General features: G+C 27.6%; 1 protein-coding gene across 2 annotated transcripts in view; it reads right to left on the bottom strand.

The window, feature by feature from the left end:
• Positions 1-2,579: 2,579 nt before the first annotated feature.
• Positions 2,580-20,464, bottom strand: part of LOC111676460 (allatostatin-A) — a 70,072-nt gene continuing 52,187 nt past the window's right edge. The window contains exons 1-3 of one of the 2 annotated variants that reach the window (XM_023437387.2): positions 18,762-18,821; positions 3,328-3,823; positions 2,581-3,263 (exon numbers count right to left, since the gene is read on the bottom strand). In XM_023437387.2, the coding sequence (XP_023293155.1) occupies positions 3,160-3,263; positions 3,328-3,763 (540 nt within the window). In that variant the 5' untranslated portion in view covers positions 3,764-3,823; positions 18,762-18,821 and the 3' untranslated portion in view covers positions 2,581-3,159. Of the gene's footprint in view, positions 3,264-3,327; positions 3,824-18,761; positions 18,822-20,464 lie in introns of those variants that run through there. The other variant, XM_046950515.1, reaches the window with a different exon arrangement.

Below are 20,464 nucleotides of genomic sequence, written 5' to 3'. Positions count from 1 at the left end.
TCTATATAATAGGCAAGGCGATTTTTTCCGACCCCTTTTACTCCTACAGAATACACCCGATATTAGCAAAAAATATATCATTTTGATGGATTTTGTACACAATATATATAGTAGTTACAAAAGTCACACGTATTTATGCTTGAACTAGAAAACAAACAAAGCAAGAAAAAAACCAAAAGTTGTAATAAAATAGCTTATTGATGAAATAGAGGAGAGTGCATTACGTATCTGTTTTGTTTTTGTATTTTACAGTTAAATTTTTTACATACATATTTTTATAATTTCAATTATTAACTTAATTTCGATTAGAGAAGCGAAGTTCCCTTTGAGTATGCTAGTATATTTTTAATGCCCAAATCGATCCTCGAAAAGAGAACTTTTAGGAGACAAAAACTTTTTGAGAGAATGCCAAACAAATCACTGACCTGCTACGCTCAACTTTGTAATCCGACTCGGGGTAACAGAAATTACGGACGCTCAAACGAGTTCAAGATTAATTCAGGGGTACCTCAAGGCTCTGTTCTTTCTCCTACTCTATTTCTTTTCTCTTAATAAATGACTTTCTATGTCAAACTTCCAACTCTATCTACTCTTTTATCGATGACAATAATATCTGCTATTCTTATTAATTTAATTATAGATAAAGCTCTCTACAGATTGGGGCTATGAGGTGCAATATAAATGAATCGATAAATTACGACTTAGTAAAGATCTGGCAATGGGGTCGTGTTAACAGAGTCGACATTAACTCCCGCAAGACTCAATGTTGCTTTTTAACACATAAACGTATGGCTGATACTGTTGGTTCATCTATATTTATGGGTGTGGGTATGGGAATCTGAAACTCTTGATGTTCTGGACATGAAAATACAGTGTGATGTCCGATGGACTAAACACATTTTTTAACATTCAAGGGAAGCATTCAAGTGTCTTGGTTTTTTAAACTATGTAAGACATACTTACTATTTTCACCACTTATATATATCTGAAAATGGAATACAACTCCAATGTATGGGCAGGAGCTTCGAAGTCTATTTAGGAGCTACTCGACCGCATATAAGAGAGATCGAAGGTATTTATCGGTGACAGTATAGTATCCAACTCTAAGGATTCACTAGAGCACCGTCACATGAGGTGTATTTCACCATTCTATCAATATTATAATGGAATGTGTTCCTCTAAAATTAGGAAACTCGTTTCCGATAGCTGTATATTATTACGCAGAACAGGACTATCATAACGACACTTGTGGTCGATTGGCCAGTGGACCGCACAACACATTACAGAGAAAATTTATTCATCAGCCGTACTGTTCGTATGTGGAACAAACTTCCTGCAGAAGTATTCCCCATTACTTTCGATGTTATAGGGTTTTAATCAAACGTTCACAAACACTACTACGTTTATCCTCTCTCCCACCTATTTTCCAAGTTCCAGCACAATGCACTGCATGAGTAAGGGTCATCCCCTGAGTGCTGGTCAAAGGAAAAAAAATAATAATGCCGAGTATCTCTAAATGAGATAGTGAACATTCTTGAATAACTATAATAGGGAACTCTGATTAGCATGAGAGGGGCGCGCTGTTGAATCTTGAATGATATGGTGTAACATTTACTTAGCAACTGCCCAACATTCACTGAAAGCAGTGAACATTACTTCGGTGCTAACTTTTTGTCAGGCCCTCCTCCAGGCTCCGCCAGGGATCGGTCTTTAGAATGTCCTATGCTTTATAAATAAAACCTGATGTTTTATTTATTTAGTTCTAGAAGCAGATAGTGATATTAGAATACACTCCTGTGACGCCTTGATTAATACAACGCGACCATTAAATGAAGCAATGGAACAACTAACCATGAAACCTAACCTTTTGGATTCTAAAGTAGTAATTACAAAGACATACATACAAAGTCAGATGTGGTACATTTTGTTTTTGTACATTAATTAACCCATAAACTTAGCATGAACTTTTTATTTATTAATAAAACTCATTGAATAAGACAAATTTAAATGCTGGAATAGACACTGACATATATGTAGTATGTATATTATGTTTTGTTTAAATATATTTATTTATATTTTTTTGTTTATTTAGTTTTAAATAATATTTATGTAAATATTTATACGTATATATAATTAAGTTTTAATTATTTTCTTAGGTTTTGTTTTGATATCATTACACAATGAATTTTAAACATTATTTACAAAATTATTTGTTTTGTTTAATTAATTCTTAATAATTTGTTTGTTTTTTTTAAAAGATGTTTTTTTTAATTATTTTTATATTTTTTGGTTTGTTTTTGCAGACATAACAACGAATGCAATGATGTCATTTTTTTTTTATTTGTTTATTTATTTTTTTTCTTTAGATATATAATTTTTTTTATAATGAGTTTTTAATAATCCACAAAAAAACTTTTAATTTTTTTCATAATATTCATTAAGGATGACAGACACTGATGAAAACATTTAAAATTTGACTATTTAATTTCTTTTAATTGAATTGCCGGAAAATTTTAAGATTTTCATTTTAATTGATTTGATTATTTTATTTAATTAAGCTTAATAACTAATTGTTGTTATAATAAACAATTTTTTTGGGGAAAACTGTTGACAAAAAAATTTTTAGTTTTTTTTTGGTTTTTTTCAAGTTTTCTTTATTTTGGAAATGGCACTCATACTAAAAACTACACATAAATTAAATAAATACATTGTTGTTGTTTTTTTATTATTAATAATAAATATGTTTTACAACTTAATTTATTTCAAGTAATTGTATTGTTGTAATTTGCATTATTACACAATTATTCAATAAATTATAATAATACTATCCCTTCAAATAAAACAATTTTTTTTATTTATATTAATATTTTTCAGTTGCCAAATTTTGTTTTTTTTATATATTATGACTTTTTGAAACATTTCGTTTCAGTTAAAACTAATTAAAGGAATTATTGGCTGGATAGTGTTAGTTTATGGAAATTTATTCAATTTACACACACACAATTTCAAAATTAATAATTAAGAAAAATTTTAGTTTGCAGATTTTCACTTGAATTAGTTTTAAAGAAATGAAATGTTTCAACAATAAATTACAATTACTTAAGGTTGTTTAACAGAGAATGGTTTCAGGTGGGTTTCAGCTTTTTTTTTAACAATAATTTAACGACGTCCTAAACCAAAGCCATAACGATTTGCCCGACGTTCTTCATTCAAAGGATCACGTTTACCCAAACCAAAACTATAAGGGCGGTTGCGTTTTTCATCTTCAAGAGAAAAATAACAAATTGTTAAGTTTGAAATGTTTAACATATTTATACATTTACTCACCCATCATAAAAGCAGCATTGTAGGCTCTATCCAAATCTTCAGCAATTTGAGCATCTGAATCCTCATAGTCTGAACGCTTACCCAAGCCGAAAGAATAAGGTCTGGCCCGTTTGCCCAAACCGAAATTATACACAGGCAAACGTTTAATGCCATTACCGCCATTTGTATAAGTATAAGCTCTCCTGCCCAAACCAAAAGCATAACGCTCCACTCTCTTGTCATAATTGTCCTTATTTCCCAAACCAGCACCCATAATCATACCATCCATATTATCGCCATCCATATTACTGTCAGCATTTGTATTGAACAGAGAGTTGGCTTGGTGTCCCCCATTAGGACTATTGACTTGAGAGGCTGTATCCTCGTAACTGGGTTCACTGTAGGCCACACTAAGCCAACAGGCCAACATCAAAAGGCTAACGAAACGTTTATTCATTTTGAGTGTGTGTTTTTTTAAGGGAGAGTAAGCGTCCTGGGTGATGTGTGAGTTTTTAAGCTTAAAATTTTATTTTGGAACAAAAACATTTTTTTGTTAGTTTTAACATTTAAACATTTTTTGTTTGGTTGTTTTGATAATGTGTAGGTAATGATGCCGAACGATTACTTCCATTAAGGTAAAACTTATTGGGAATGTTTTAATTTGCTTTAAAGGTACTTTTAAAAAGTATTTATATAATAATGGGTTTATTGGTTTTGGCGAATTGAAATCAATAGTTTTATGTAGCATGTTATCTGGCAAAATCAATGTATAGTTTAGTTTTAAACAAGTAGGAAAATATAGTCCAGCTTGGATAGTATAATTTAAAAATTATTTATTTTTCGTAAAAAAAACATTAATGTTAAATTTTACATTAATTCCAAAGTATTTAAGAAATTTATTGATGAAAATAGACTTTATATGGGAGTTAAGGTCCAACATGGACCGATTCTCATTATATTTGGGGAAATTATATCTTCCAGCAAAAATAAAACGAAGTACTTCTAAAATAATAACATTTATCACCACTTCAAAAGTAGCATTTAGTGAATTCTTTTTTTTTCTGTGGAAGTGATATTTAACGATTTTCAAAGAAGCGTAATGACTTCAGATGTAGTGAATTTGAAATCAAATAAGAAGGATATTCCTCCGTTTGGTCCAAAATTTATCAAAATATCTTGAAAATTGCGGCCTGTTCTCTTCGAAAAAGGCTTACATGGTCAGCCCGGCAATGGACAGAAGGACGGAATTGTCTTAAGAGACACAGAAAGTAATTCAAAGTCGATCGGTATACTTTAAGGTGGGTGTGAGTTACAAACATCAGCATACACGTAAAATACCTTTCCACTATAATGATGTAGCGTAAAAATATCAATAAATGTATGTGGAATAAGGATAACTTCTTAATTGGAGCCAAATTGCATTAAAAATCTTAAAAACTGTCTTATGTAGTTTGATGGACGGACAGACAAACGAACTGACGAAAATCACTAACTCCATTTAGATGTGACTTGGAAGTTTCTAATAGAATTTTACTATTTTACAGTATCTGCAGATAGAGAGACGAAGATGTAACATACAAAACGTCCTTAAAATTACGAACTGTAGATCTACCTCTACTATTTTTTGCATTTTTTTGGGTTTATTTCTGACAAGCATTTTTTATAGAAGTTTTCCATAAAATTTATTTTGATAGAAAATAATTTTTAATCAATTTTATTTTTTTTTTTGACCACAAAGGGATCACAACATGGACCCAAGTGTGCTCCTAATGCGAACTGCAACCTAACCTATTTTTTTTTTTTGATAAATTTTCTTTTCATAGAAAATTTCTGATAAATTGTCTTTTAATAGAAAATTTTAGTTTTATAGAAAAATTTCGTAAAATATTTTATAAAAAAATTTGGATAAATAGAAAATTTTTTTATACATTTTATTTCAATAGAAAATTTTAGATAAACTTTCCTTTTATATTTTCTTTTTAAAGAAAATTTCTGATTAATTGTCTTTCTATAGAAGGTTTTAGATAAATTTTACTTTTATAAAAAATATCATAAATTAAAAATAAATTGGATACATTTTGTTGTAAGAGAAAATTGTGCATTTATTTTTATTTAAAAGAAAAATTTTATACATTTTCTTTCAATACAAAATTTTAGATAAAATTTTTTTTTTATTGAAAATTTTCGAAAAATTTTCTTTTTATTCCATAAATATATAGAAAATATTTCTTTTATATTCAATATATTTTCTTTTTATAGAAAATTTATGATAAATTTTTATAGAAAATCTTTGATACATTTTCGTTTTACAGAAAATTTCCACACATTTTCTTTTAATAGAAAAATATCAATACATTTTTGATGTAAAGAGAATTTCAATTTAATAAAGCAATATCGTTTTTAAAGAAGAAAATTCTTCAAAGGACATCATGACGTATGAGTTTTAAAAAACTATTTTTATTACGTATACGTTTATTAATCAATTTTAAAAAAAAAATGATAAAAATCGTCTTCATAAATTAATTATCTAACATTCAGTGAACTGCAAATTAACTTGACAAATTTGTATCTTTTTTAAATATTCTAGAAAAACACAAAAATTACTTTAAAACAGCTTCCATTTTATTGTATGTAATGTTATCCAATTGATACTTAGGAATACATATAAAACTATTATACCTCCTTAATCTATACTTATAACTTGATATTAATCGAATTTTGATTTGACAAACTGTTAACAAGACTTCTTAAGACTTAAACACAATACATTACATTTTAATACACATGTTTAATAAAACAAATTCAAATGCTAAACAAACATATTTGTATTGTAAATCAATCAAAATGTCAATAGAACAAATCCTGTCTAGAAAAAAAACCAATAAAATGAATCGTACGCCCTTTCCCCCAATAAATAACTTACTTTTTCCTACTTAACAACAAGTAGATTTTTTATTTATTTAAAAGTAAATGAAACTCAAATTTATTGCCAAAAAGTAATACCAGCCATAAGTAATAACAACAAGTCCTTAATCCAAGTTCATAATCATGTTACAGTATGTTTTTTTATAATAATGTTTTCTTTAAGCCTTCGATGTCAACAGGCCTTGTTTATAGCTAAATTAATTGTTAATTTAAACTTTAAGTTAAAATACGTAAATAATTTCCTTGAAACAGCAAAAGGACTAATGCTAAACAATAAATAGCAGACAAAGATGATTTAAGTAGTTGATCTTTAGAGCTTTTCAAATATTTTTTCTTGTTGCTTAAACAAGTATTAACAACTTTGTCGTTAAATACTGTTAGTTTTTTTTGTTTGTTTAAAAGAATTTTCAATTCTGCTTTCTTTAACACGGTTTTGTTACACTCATTTTACAAGCATGAATATATTTTAGCGTTTATGTGTGTGTATGTGTGCTTTAAGTTATTTAGTAAAATTGTTTGTAGCATAGCTAAAGGCGTATTAGCCAAGCTTTTGTTGTATTAACAGAGAGCGAGAGTGTCTTGTCTAAAGCATAAATAAGGGCATCATTTCGTATTTTTTGTTGCTGTTTTTTTCTTGAAGTGACAATGATGCCGGGTATTAAATATTTGCTGTTTTTTTCGTTCATTTTATATTTATTTAAAACAAAATAAATGTGAAAACAAAGTATTTGTGGCAACAAATATTTCAACACTCTTATAAGATAAATACACAGTAAAATATGTAAGTATGTATGTATGAATGCGAGGGGAGACAAGAAAAAAATATGTCACTATTAAGAAAATGTTTTTCTTTTATTACACTTAAAGAATTTTTTAAATTGATCAGTGTCAATAAATCAATTATAATAAAGAAATTCGTTTGTTAAGTAAACGTTTTGTTAAAAACGAAAAAGAAATTTAAATGTTCTGAATTTTATATTTTTAATAAAAGCTTTCTAAAAGTTATGTTTTCAAAAATTTTGAATTTTTATTAAAAGCTTTTAAAAAAATTTCGCATTTTTATTAAAAGCTTTTGAAAATCTCGGCTTTCATAGAAAGTTTTTAAAAATGTCAACTTTTATAGAAAGCTTTTAAAATTGTTGACTTTTTATAAAGCTTTTGACAACTTCGACTTTTTAGAAAGCATTTGAATTTTGAATTTTACATTACATTAATAAAAACTTTGATCTTTATAGAAAGCTTTCAAGAGTTTAGAGTTTTAAATTAATGTTTCGAAAAATTCGACTTTTATAAGTGTTCGAAAAGTTTAACTTATTTAGAAAGCTTTTGTAAATTTTAATATTTACATATGTTTTACCAAAAAAAAATTTGAAATTTTCGAAAATTTAAATTTAAATTTAAAAAAAAAAAACTTAACAAATCTTTAACTGTTTTCATTTTAAATAAAATGCTATTAATAGACTTTAGAAACATTCTAATTGCATTGAAAGCTTTATTTAACTTATTTTTTTAATTATTTTTGTGTTCAGAATTTGTTTAAAAATTTTTCGAAAATTTCGAATTTATTTTAAAAAGCTTTTAAATATTTAAAATATTTCAGCTTTTAAAGAAAGCTTTCGAAATTTTTAAAAGCTTAACAAATTTAATATAAAATGTTTTCATTTAAAAGGAATGCTATTGATAGACAACTTCTGGAACATTTTTATTGTTAAAAGCTTTCTAAAGCTTAATTTTTAATAAAAAATTTAAAAAAAACTTATTAGAAAAATTAAGATTTTAAGAAAAAGTTTTAAAAAATTGTTATTCGAAATTTTTAAAAGCTTAACAAATTTAATATAAAATGTTTTCATTTAAAAGGAATGCTATTGATAGACAACTTCTGGAACATTTTTATTGTTAAAAGCTTTCTAAAGCTTAATTTTTAATAAAAAATTTAAAAAAACTTATTAGAAAAATTAAGATTTTAAGAAAAAGTTTTAAAAAATTGTTACCATTGAAAAAATCTCTACATATTTAATAAATTTTAATTTTTAACAGCTGCTATCAAAAGCAGCTCTTTGCATCACCTCTCATTATTCCCAGTGTATAAAAGCATTGCACTTGCAAACAACTACTAACTGACAATATTGCTTTATTTTTCTTTTCTCAGTATTTTGCAAATTTCTTTTTGTCTTCAAGACTTTAAAACAAATATATTTGCTAAGAAAAGGAGGGGTTTTCGAAAAGGGATTATTTAAAAATAATCGTAACATTACGAGTATTTACTAAAACTGATGGTCTGACATGTTAAAGTATTTTCGAGCACATTGGAATTTATGGTATTTTTTACCACCAACACATAACACTTGTTGTCTTGTCTAATTTACGTGTCGGAGAAGAAACGTACATGCATACACCAAATATTTTCACAAGGATACTGCTGGGCTGCTCAGCTGAACTCTTTTAAACTGGCAAAATAGCAGCAAAAGTAACGGCAAATATTTTGCAATTTTCAAAGAAAATGTTAAAAAATAAAAAAACAAAGTAGCTTAAGTTGATCGAAGAAAAATACCTTTATTTTAAATAAATTTATGGTTTTATTTCTTTCGGCTAAAATATGCAAAAATTTCAATACTAACATATTTACTAGACACGATTTATTTAATATTGTAAAGGAATACATTTGATTAAACATGTTGTCGATATATATTAACATTTAATTTTGTGTATTTATCTTGAGAAAATATTTTTGTTATTTGGTCATAAACAAACAATTATCATTTATTTGCTAAGCGATGAGAATTCTTGGTATTAATTTTAGTTACAATGTAAATGCAAATATTTGTATATACAGCATGATATTATTACAAATAGATTAAACTACTTGTTAGATATTTTTAATATTGTAAATGTACCATATTTGCAAAATTGCAAAATGTATTACACATTACAAGAAAAAAATTATACATACTTTCTTCATAAAAAAAACTGTTTTCTTTGTACACATATATTTTACAACCACATTTAAACATATGTAAGTACATTTACACTTTAATCTTAAAATAATAAACCTCTGGTTGAACTTTAAATATAGTCATGCAACAGGTTGCAAATCACAAAAGAAGCTATAACAAAAAACAACAACATCTAAAACAGATAAAGATAATGTAGTGTTAAGGGGCGTCATAAATATCAGAAACAGTGAGTGGCGGGAGTGATGGTAAAAGAAAAGAAATCCAGAGGAACCTATGAAAACCTTTCATGCATTGAATACAATTGTTTGATTTTACATCAGGGATGGACAATAATGCTTCATTCTCATAACTAATTATTTTTGTTTGACTGATTACAAATGTGCTTAGCCAACATAAACCAGGCGTAAACCTGGTTTTACAGTAACTTTTTGTATTTATAAGTCTTTCTGTTTACTCAGTGCTTTTACATAAAAAGTATTAATTGACGTTTAAAAAAAAAAACACTAATATCAACTATGAATCGAACCACAAAAGTTGGGTAAATGCTTTAGTTAGTTAGTTTGAAAGGAGGATGTATATACATCAAATCCGAAGAAATACACCTAGGCCTCTATTGGGACTGTTGTACGCTCCTTAACCAATGTCTCAGGTGGGAATCAAACCCACCACCTCCGGTCTACCAGACTAGAATACTAACCACTAACCTACTGGAGGCCTTTAAATAATTGGACTGATTCTCTAGATAATTGGCTACAAATCAAATTACAAAAATAAATAATGTTATTAATAATGACCACTCATTACCAGGTAATGTATTTACAAGTCGTTAGACTAGTTAATTGATTAGTTCATAAAATAGTTTATAGAAAACTAATGGATTAGGTAGAGCGACTAGATAATAGATTAGCACATAGACGGATCAATAAACCATTCAGTAGACTAGCCAATAGATCAAATCATTAGATTAGTCTATAAGCAAATTAGAAGGTTAGTTTATGAAGAAGTCTATGGCCTAGTAAATAGACTAGTCCATTGATAAACCAATAGACTAGTTCCTATGCTAATTATAGAGTTTATAGAAATCTATTCAATAAATTAATCTTTTGGTTAACTTCTGAAGTAGACTAGTCCATACCGAGTCAATAGCCCATAGAAGACTTTATAAATCAGTCCACAATCTAGTCCATAAATTAAATATTAACAAAGTTATTAGATTTGGTTGCAAAACAAGTACTTATTGATATTTCGAAAAAAAAATTGATTTTCCATCCCTGTTTTTCCACTTACTTCTATATTCGCCTAGACAATTGTATCTGGTAGATGGTATGTTTGTACCTATGGGTATAAAGTGCTGTTGTTACTCTAGCTGTTGTCTGGTAGACACAAACCATCAGATGATGTGAGAGTGGAAAAGTGGTAAAATTGTGTGAATTTTTATTCAGTCAACATTATATAATTTATTGTTTTGATACTCGTAACTTCATGCAGAAGTTTTATGGTTTGTAAATAGAAAACAAAAAGCCCAGAGAACCAAACATACTTTACCATGCATCAAATGACATACATACAAACATATGTATGTGTATGTGTGATAATGCACAGTGGGTCTGAAACAAAAATTAAGTTTAAATATCCATCTAAACCGGTACTTAATACCAAAAAAACTAAATACTGGATGCCTTGGACCTCTAGTCGAAATTCATATGTACATATATTTTAGGCTTTAAATCTTAAAAATGATTTGAGTAAAATTATAAAGTTGTTATCAACAAACATTTCTTTCCACTGTAACTGTTTGCAAAAAGGTTACAGTGGCCATAATGTTGATGTTGATAATGATGTTGTTGACAACCGTTTTTTTTATAATTTTTATTTTTTTTTCTCTTTTTATTTTGTCATGAATAAATGTATGAATTTTTCTCTACTTTTCAGGTGCAATAGTTCACGCGCTTTTATTTTGCGGTTAAATTATCCGCCGATAATAGGCGGAAAATCGACATAAAACTCTTTTTTTATGACCTCAGCGTAAGACAAGCAAACAGCAGTTTACCTCATAAATGTCATTTTTATTTATTTTATGATAACATTTTATTGATAAATCATTTACATAGAAAATAAAAGGGTTTCATGTACTAAATGATTAAAAAAATATATGTTAACCTGTTAAATTATAAAAGAAGAATAAAGAAGGAATATATAGAATTAGAGGAAATTTTATTATTTTACTTCTTAGTTAGAAATTGATTGCTTTGAAAAATCATAGAATAATTTACCACCTTAATCTAATCATTTGCATTAGAATTTTTATATGGTTGGATTTTATTACATGACTTGTTGTGTTTTCTCTATTTAACCACAAACTTTTTTATATACTCGTTTAAGGCAAGTAACACATGTCGTATAAGTAATGTCTAAATAAATCATAAGACAAAGTAACAAATAACGTATTAACTACATTATTACTATGCAGAGAAAATTTGTTTATTATTGTTGAACAGGTTATTAAATTTCAAACTTAACTAAGTAAAATAAAAGAATATCACTTTAACAAAATTATCAGAAAACTTGTTTAAACATGCACTGGCCTGCATTTCTTAAGAAACGAAAATATTCCACCACCTTTTAATATAACGTGGTAAAAGGATTAAGAAAAATGTTTCTTATTATTCAGTTTTATTACAAACTCTGAGATTTTTGGTTTTTATTTATAAAAACTTAAAGCTGCAAATATGCCAACTCAGCAATGATAATTTGGCCAGTGGTTTGTGACGAGGTATGTGTTGATGACTCTTATAGTGTCAGGGTTGAATATTCTTAATGAACTCATTAATAATTCTTCTGGTAAGAAGAAAGAAAATTAAAACTTAATTTTACTTTTGACTTCTCTATAGGAGAATAAATTTTAATTTCAAGTTGTAAAATGTGAAATGCAATAAAATATTATTTTTAAGTGGATTTTTTATATTAGAATACGGATTTAAAGGTAAGTTTAATTTTAATTTCTTTTGTGGTGGATAAATAATAAAAGTACGTGGGAAGAAAATCTAAACTTTTTAGTATTCTTTAACAAGCAGTAACTAGTACGTAATAAGATTCTATGTCATCCTAAAAGTATACCAATCGGCTCAGAATTTTTTTGCGAATCGAATCTGTCCATCTGTCTTAATGTCCGTCCGTCTATCGTATGTCAGCCTGTCTGTCTGTCTGTCTGTCTGTCTCTCTGTCAGTCTGTGTGTATTTCACCATACAATACCAACCACATAGGACTCTTGAGCAAAACATAGTTTAGTATTAGTTTTAATGTTAACTACCAACAGTCAGTTATTAACCAAAATTTTGATTCTTTTCATTTTATAATTAGTTTTAATTTCCACAACTTTAATTACTACACATAAATATGTCACTCTAATTTATACTTTCTAAAGCTAACCTTTCATAAACTTCTTCATTTTTTTGTAGCCTTCAACTCTTAACATTTTATGTAAAAAAGCAGTAGACAAGTTGAGTTTGTTGCGGTTACAATTACAATCACTTCCACATAATTATGTTTGCAAAGAAAAAGAAATCTTGTAATACAATACAAAACGAAAGTGAACTGAAATAAACATAAAACAGAATACTAGAAATTACTGTTTCCTAAAGTCCTTTTATATACCTGAGCATTTGGATCTAGTAACATTTTATTTGCAACTTTTAGCAGGAGAAAAAAAGAACTTGGCGTTTTACTAAGTGTTAAAGGAAAGAAAGGGAACAATAATTTTCACTAGCAGTTAAATTCTCATATCCGTTCAAATAGAATGGTTTTTTATTTCATTTTAGTGTTGTCTTTGGCTTTAGTTTTTCATCTGCCTTTTTCGTTTTTTTCCATACAGTTTTTGTCAATGTCATTTCGTTCGGTGTTTTTTTTTTTTGCTGTAACGCTAGAAGGCTATACACCTGTTGATACAGGTAGTTTGCAGAGTATAATAAACAGTAGCTCCGAAAAAAATATAAATAAATAAAATAAACAAAATGATAAGCACAATTCTGCTGAACGGCACGAGCAGGCAACTGTGTTGAGATTGCGGCACTATGGGGTAGTTTAAAGGATAACTGAACCAAATATAAATAAACTTATTTATTTCAATAAATTTATTTAATTAACTAAAATTCAGTATTAACAAAGTATCGTTTATAGTCTAGTCTATAGTCTGGTCTATATTCTAGTCTATAGTCTAATCTATAATCTTCTCTATAGTATAGTCTATAGTCTTCTCTATAGTCTAGTCTATAGTCTAGTCTAGAGTATAGTCTATAGTTTAGTCTATAGTCTAGTCTATAGTCAAGTCTATAGTCTAGTCTATAGTCAAGTCTATAGTCTAGTCTATAGTCTAGTCTATATTCTAGTCTATAGTCTAGTCCATAGTCTAGTATATAGTCTAGTCTATAGTGTAGTATATAGTCTAGTCTATATTCTAGTATATAGTCTAGTCCATAGTCTAGTCTAGTCTATAGTCCAGTCTATAGTCTAGTCTGTAGTTTAGTCTATAGTCTAGTCTATAGTCTAGTCTATAGTCTAGTCTATAGTCTAGTCTATAGTCTAGTCTATAGTCTAGTCTATAGTCTAGTCTATAGTCTAGTCTATAGTCTAGTCTATAGTCTAGTCTATAGTCTAGTCTATAGTCTAGTCTATAGTCTAGTCTATAGTCTAGTCTATAGTCTAGTCTATAGTCTAGTCTATAGTCTAGACTATACACTCTAGTCTATATAAAATGGTGTTAGTTATCTTTCATCACATACCCATAGTGCTAACAGAATCGGATGTAAAGCAAAACATGTTGTTTTCTTCCTCTCTCAACATACAAAACGAGATGTTAAAATAAGCTTTGGTATGAGTAGAATTAATATTTAGCAAACACAACTACAAAATGAAAACAAGCTGCCTTTAGTATTAGTGTAAATTCTTTAAGAATAGATTAAAAATTATTTTTCAAATAACAATTTCCACCAGACAATAAACTGATAATAAGGTGGCGTCGTAAAAATTGTCAAGATACACACATACATATTAAAACAAAGAACTGTTACGAGAAAAAAAAACACACCTACAATACAAACAACATAGTATTAATATTGTTGGTATAGAAAAAAAATTAGAAAAATTATTTTTACATTTATGAGCAGCCAGGAAGTAAAAAAATATTTACCATCTTCTCACTGCCTTTGAAACCCTTTTCCTTAAACAATTAACAAATGTTGCGTTTTCTTTTGAACATGTTTTGTTGTCTTGGCAAAGCAACTTGCAAAAGTAGGAAATTGTTGAGAAAGTGTTTTTTTTGTTATGTTAAGATTATGTTGTATTACTTATGGCTAATTTAAGTTTATTATTTTTTCATTAGTTTTCAAAAGTACTTTTTGACCCCATGGTGACATTTATAAACATTTTTGAAAGTATAAGGTTAAGTATGATTGAATATGAAGTTAGTTTAAACTATAAAGTATTCAATGAAGATCATTATTTTAAAGTTGATAAAAACAGAGGACTTGTATTTACACAACAACTTACATTTCAATGACTAAAACATAGTGTCTGCATTACTTTTAAGTACTTTAATAATGACTTACATTATACATATATAGCACGTTTCATTTATCTACATCTGTTAAGCTGTTAAACTTCACCCCCACTTTTTAACTTTAACCATATTTATTTTGACATTAACAACTTAATGACAAACTCAAATATATGTTTTTATTAAACAATAATATTGACAAATCCTTTTAACCCCACATTAATGATGAAAAAAGGATTTAATAGTTCCTCTTGTCATTTCTTATATTTAATTGATTTTCAAAATTTTTGCCTTTAGCTAAAAATCCCTAAATTGCTCTGCTGGCTTTAAGATCAAATATAAAAATTGTACAAAATGAAAAAAAAAACAATAAAACATTTTTGGAGGGCTCTAGGAAACTAAATTAGAAAACTAGAAAAGAATAAAAAAACGAATATAAGTATGAAAAAATTATGCCTAAAGTCAAACAAATAAATAGAACAAAAACAAGCCGCTACAACAAAAACTAACAAATAAAAAGCAGAAAAAATATTTTCTAGAAAAATATATTATAGTAAAAAAGTAGTTAGGGCCCTTAGAAAAATATTAAAAAAAACGGAATTATAAAAATAACAAAATTATTTTTATATATAAAAATACTAATAGACCCTCATCATACAACTGTTGCGCAAATGTCTACAAACTTTAACAACAATTAATACTTAAACTCAGATGCCCTGTTTGATGCATCAAATTTACTACAAAAAATCTTAAGAAAACAAAGTTTGATTATATTTTTCCCTCTCTCTTCTTTTGCAGCTAAATATTTTTTTCAAATTATGTTGTTTTAATATAAGAAATATGTAGAAAAATAAATATTATTATTTTATTTGTTGTTGTGATAAGGAGAGCCATGTACTTAATTAATTTGTAGGTTTAGCAACAAATCAAAATATTTGAGTTTTTATAGATTTTTATTGAGAAGGACTTTATTTTTACGTACTTTTTCTTAATCATTAAGAAATTTACTTGACATGAGTTTAATTATGTGTTTTATGAGTAATTAATTTTCTAAAATAAATTTTGGAACTTTTAGGATTCTTTTTTTTTTTTTGTTTTTTAAGCGGAAGTTGAGCAGTTGTATTGTTGTGTAACATTTGAAATAATTGCTGTAAAATATGTAAAATAATTGTTATTGAAGTTTTACCAATTACAATAATTTGTTTTTGTTAAAACTTTAATTTGTTTGTTTATTTTTACGTTTTCTTAAGTTTAAAATAGATTTAGAAAGTACAATTTGAAGAACGAAATTGTACCAAAAAGTCCACCTTACTCCTAAAATTTGAAAAAAAAAAATGTTTTAACAAGACATAGCCCTAGAGTTTGTCTAAAATTTTTGGTCATATTTGTCTTCGTTATTTATGGACCGATTTTGCTAATTTAAAATAGAATAAATTACTTATTTATCAAATAACTTCAAAATAAAATTGGTTTAATTCAAAAGATTCCATTACAAAAAATATACCTTCAATTAAAAAATAGATTATTTTAGCTTCTTTGGAAGTCAATAAACATCACTTCTACAGAAGGTAAAAAAAATTACTTAGTGCTACTTTTGAAGTGGTGGTAAATGTTATTCTTTTAGAAGTACTTCGTTTTCTTTTCGCTGGGTAAGAAAGAATTTGGACCCCAAAGATATCTGGTGTCTTTAGAAAATTGCTTTCAACAAACATACAAATGGATCGACTTCGCTATCATTAAGGACTCGAAATATAAATTTTATATGACATTTTGCAATCAATGTGTTTAATGTGTTTTTTCTAAACTTTAACTTAATAGTGCTTAAAACATGCCAAGAAAAACTTTACTTTCCCGGTAGGGGTGAATAACTAATTATTGTTACTGGTTACAAATGTGCTTACACGCCTTTTCCGGGTTTATTCCTGGCTCTTCAGTTATTTTTTGTATTTATCAGTGTTTCCGTTTACTCAGTGCTTCATTAAATAGTTATTTTGTAGTACATTTTGGAATAGTTTTTTTTAAAAAAAGTCTGATATCAACTATAATTCGAACCACAAACGTTTGAAAGATGCTTTGGATCCCATTTAAAAAAATTAAATAATGTTATAGATAACGACTGCTCATTACCAGATAATGTATGAAATAACGACATTACCTAGATTACTCATTAACACAATTTTAAGTTTTTTTGTTTTATTTTTTGAAGTTCACAACCTTTAATGTTGTAAATAATATGACATCAAGGAAATTTTTTAAGCAGTTTATGTTGTTGTGAGATCGATGAAGCAGGGCTTTGAATTTAGAATCTCAAAGAGTCTGAAAAAATAAAAACAGATGTACACAGAACAATAAACCGGTAGAAAAGTACTGTGATTGATGCAATCTGTGGTTAAAAGTTTGCCTACAACGTTTGTTAACATGAAGACAGCGAATGTTTATAAAATTGAAATGACGCGCAGTTTTTTTTTTTTTTTTTGAAAACCATCGTTGTAGTTTTGACAACACATAGTTGTCATTGTATTGCGGCTATTTCGATTTCGTTTTGTGTGATTTTGGTAATACATTGTTGTGATTTCGACAATGAATCGTTGTTATTTGACAACGTCACATTCTGTTTGACAACATAATGTTACCGCCACCAGACAGAAATTGAATAAAATTTGATAAGGGTTTTCATTTAAACGTTCAAAATCCTTTTTGATTTCATTTAAAATGTTTAAAAATATTGTAATTGAACAGAATTTGAACAGGGGTTCTTGAAACAAGTCGAATAAACTTGACCACTTGCACAAATAGGCAACTTAAGCATTTATTTATTATATATGGGAGTCATGATTTGTTTAAATTGTAAAAGTGTATAATTGATATGTTCTACAGAGAAACAAATCTAGTGTAATCAAGCTAAATTCTAAGGACCTTTTTAATAAACATCTATTTTAATTACAACCAATTTTCATACACAATTTGTTCTTCAAACCTTTGCTAAATGTTTATGAATAACATCTTTAATTGTTTAAAATTATTGCAAAATATTTGGTTACTATCTGGCAGAATAGCACGTATGAGTGCTATTATAGAAAATCTAGGTACAAAAATAACTCATACGTCACATAATTTTACATTTTAGGACAAAAGTAGTAACATTTGTTCAATTCACAATCGGTGTTGTACGGTTGTATCGTAGTATGTCGTAATTTTTTATTATTGATTTGTTTTTGTTTCGAAAAATTTTATTTGAAAAATTTTTACATACAACGCTACAACGATACGACATCGATTGTAAATTGGACAATTATGTCTGTTATTACCAATTTTCACAAAATACTTGAAATTTATATTGAAATACAAAAACAATTTGTTTTAATTTGTAAACATGTCTTGTTACCCAGCAAAAACAGTGAGGAAAAAGAAGTAGAATTTTCACCACAAATAACATACTTGAAGTACTTCCAATTTTGGTGAAAAACCTATGAATTATACATTAGCGTGTCATTGGAGGAATGTTGTTCATTTTTAACAACTATGAACTACATCTAATCTTATTCATAGATGCAACAAAAATCCGATATTTGGATGTCAAAAATAAACTGAATTCGTTGTTAATTTCATTGGTTTTTCACCAAAGTTTGATGTACTTCGAATATGTTATTTGTAGAGACTTTACTACATCTCTTTCCTCACTTTTAACTGGGTTTTCATTTGTAAGGAAATATTTGATTTATAAAAGCGAAAAATATATAATTGCATATTTAGATGTGATTAAGATGTCGTTTGTAAAGAATGACATCAATTATTTTTTGCTGGGTATAGAACAGACATATTGCTAATTTAGAATAATCCAAAATCTACAAAAAAATGGACATACATATATTGTTAAATGCAATTATAAATAAACTAAAATTTTACAAAATATTATTTAAAAGAGAGAACTATAATTAATTTTTTTAATTTTTATTTTTATACCACATTTTTTTCTAACCGTCGGCATCATTTTTTTCATATTTTAAATTTTGTTTAAACTTACTGTAAATTTCACTTGTTTTATGATGTTATATTTAAATTCCAAAAACAATAGAAATTTAAATAAATTTCTTTTGTAATAGCACTTTACAAAATCCACAAATTTTCAAAAATGTTTTATTAATATTTGTTAATAAATATTAATTAGTACACAGTTTGTTTACTAAACCAAAATATATTTTGGTTTTTTTTTAACAAATATTTGCTTTTATCCTCTAGTTGAGATTTTTTTTATTTGTTGAATATAGATGTTACTAACGCTTTTGCGTTTAGTTGTGCACAGGTCAAATGTCGCTTAACTTTTGCAAAATAACTGTTGACATCCGTTGCTCTTATATGGACGACGCATTAAGTAACGTTCTTGATTCTTTTCACAGCTTTTTGCTGTTTTTTCTGCTTTTTGGTGTCGTTGCCTGTTGGTGGTTCTATTGGTGGCAATGTAACGCAGCAGCAGCTGCTGATGCCGCTACTGCAGCTGGTTTTAGATAAAAACAAAAACTGAAAAAGAAAAAATGTTGTAACACTGTTGCTGTTGTCATCATCATTGTCACGGCACCCACAACAAAACAACAACAGCGAAAGAACAACATCATTATCATCTAGTTTGACATCGTCCTTACATTTAGGTTATATTTACGCATAACAGTTGTTTTGCTTTGGTGAGCAACAAGTAGGAACGGTTTTATATGTGTGTTCATTTGTAGTGGTTGTGTGTTAACGGTATTTTAGTGTGATGATTACGTTATTAAATGGGTGAGTGTGTATGACCCGAAAGCCACCCTCTCTCTACTTATAATAACGATGTGTTTAGTAATCTCAAAATTTACGAGCACTGTTATTTTTTAGACACACATTTACACGAGTTAGAGTAAAACCATAATGTCGATGTTGAATTTTGTTTTTAAGTGGGAACAGTTTCATTTGAAATGTGTTGAATTTCGAATTGTACTGATAAGACTAATTTGGCGGGAATTTCAAAGTAAACATTAAAAAGACTAGTAAAACCTATGTAATTGTATCATACCAGATAGAAGGACATATCCGTTGAAAGTAATTGTGAGTAAATTTGTAAAATTAATTTATATCCGAATTTTCATTTCATTATATTTCTAAATTGCCCATTTTACATACATATGTATTTTTCAAATATATTTTGTAAATGCAGGAAGTAGTTGTGAGGAAAGTACTTTGTGATATTGCAATGCCCACTCAGACACATTCCACATATTCTTAAATGACAATCACAATGACCATTAAAGTAAAAGTTATTAAAAATCACGTCACAGAGAGCCTGATTGTGTGGGCAATAAGAACAATTTCATGCTAAATAAAACACAAAACCAGGAAAAAAACTTTCAGCGGTTTCAATGTCGTTCCGACCAAAAACAAAATAAATAAAACTATGAAATATATTTTGTGGGTAAGAAGAAACTAATGATTTTTCTCATTAATATTTAGCAGGGTTGGGCAATGTCAATTACATTACATAAGAAGTAATAGTAATGCAAATATTTATAATATCAATGTAGTGTAGGCTAATTACAATTATTCAAAACTAACTAACTAAGTAACTAACTAACTAACTAACTACCTAACTACGTAACAAGCTATCCACCTTTCTATCTATGTATGTATGTATGTATGTATGTATGTATGTATGTATGTATGTATGTATGTATGTATGTATGTATGTATGTATGTATGTAT

The sequence above is a fragment of the Lucilia cuprina genome, chromosome 4 (assembly GCF_022045245.1).
Source record: "Lucilia cuprina isolate Lc7/37 chromosome 4, ASM2204524v1, whole genome shotgun sequence".
NCBI classification, from domain to species: Eukaryota; Metazoa; Arthropoda; class Insecta; order Diptera; family Calliphoridae; genus Lucilia; species Lucilia cuprina.
Note: the sequence above shows the minus strand (reverse complement) of the source record. Positions and strands in the feature narration are given on the sequence as shown.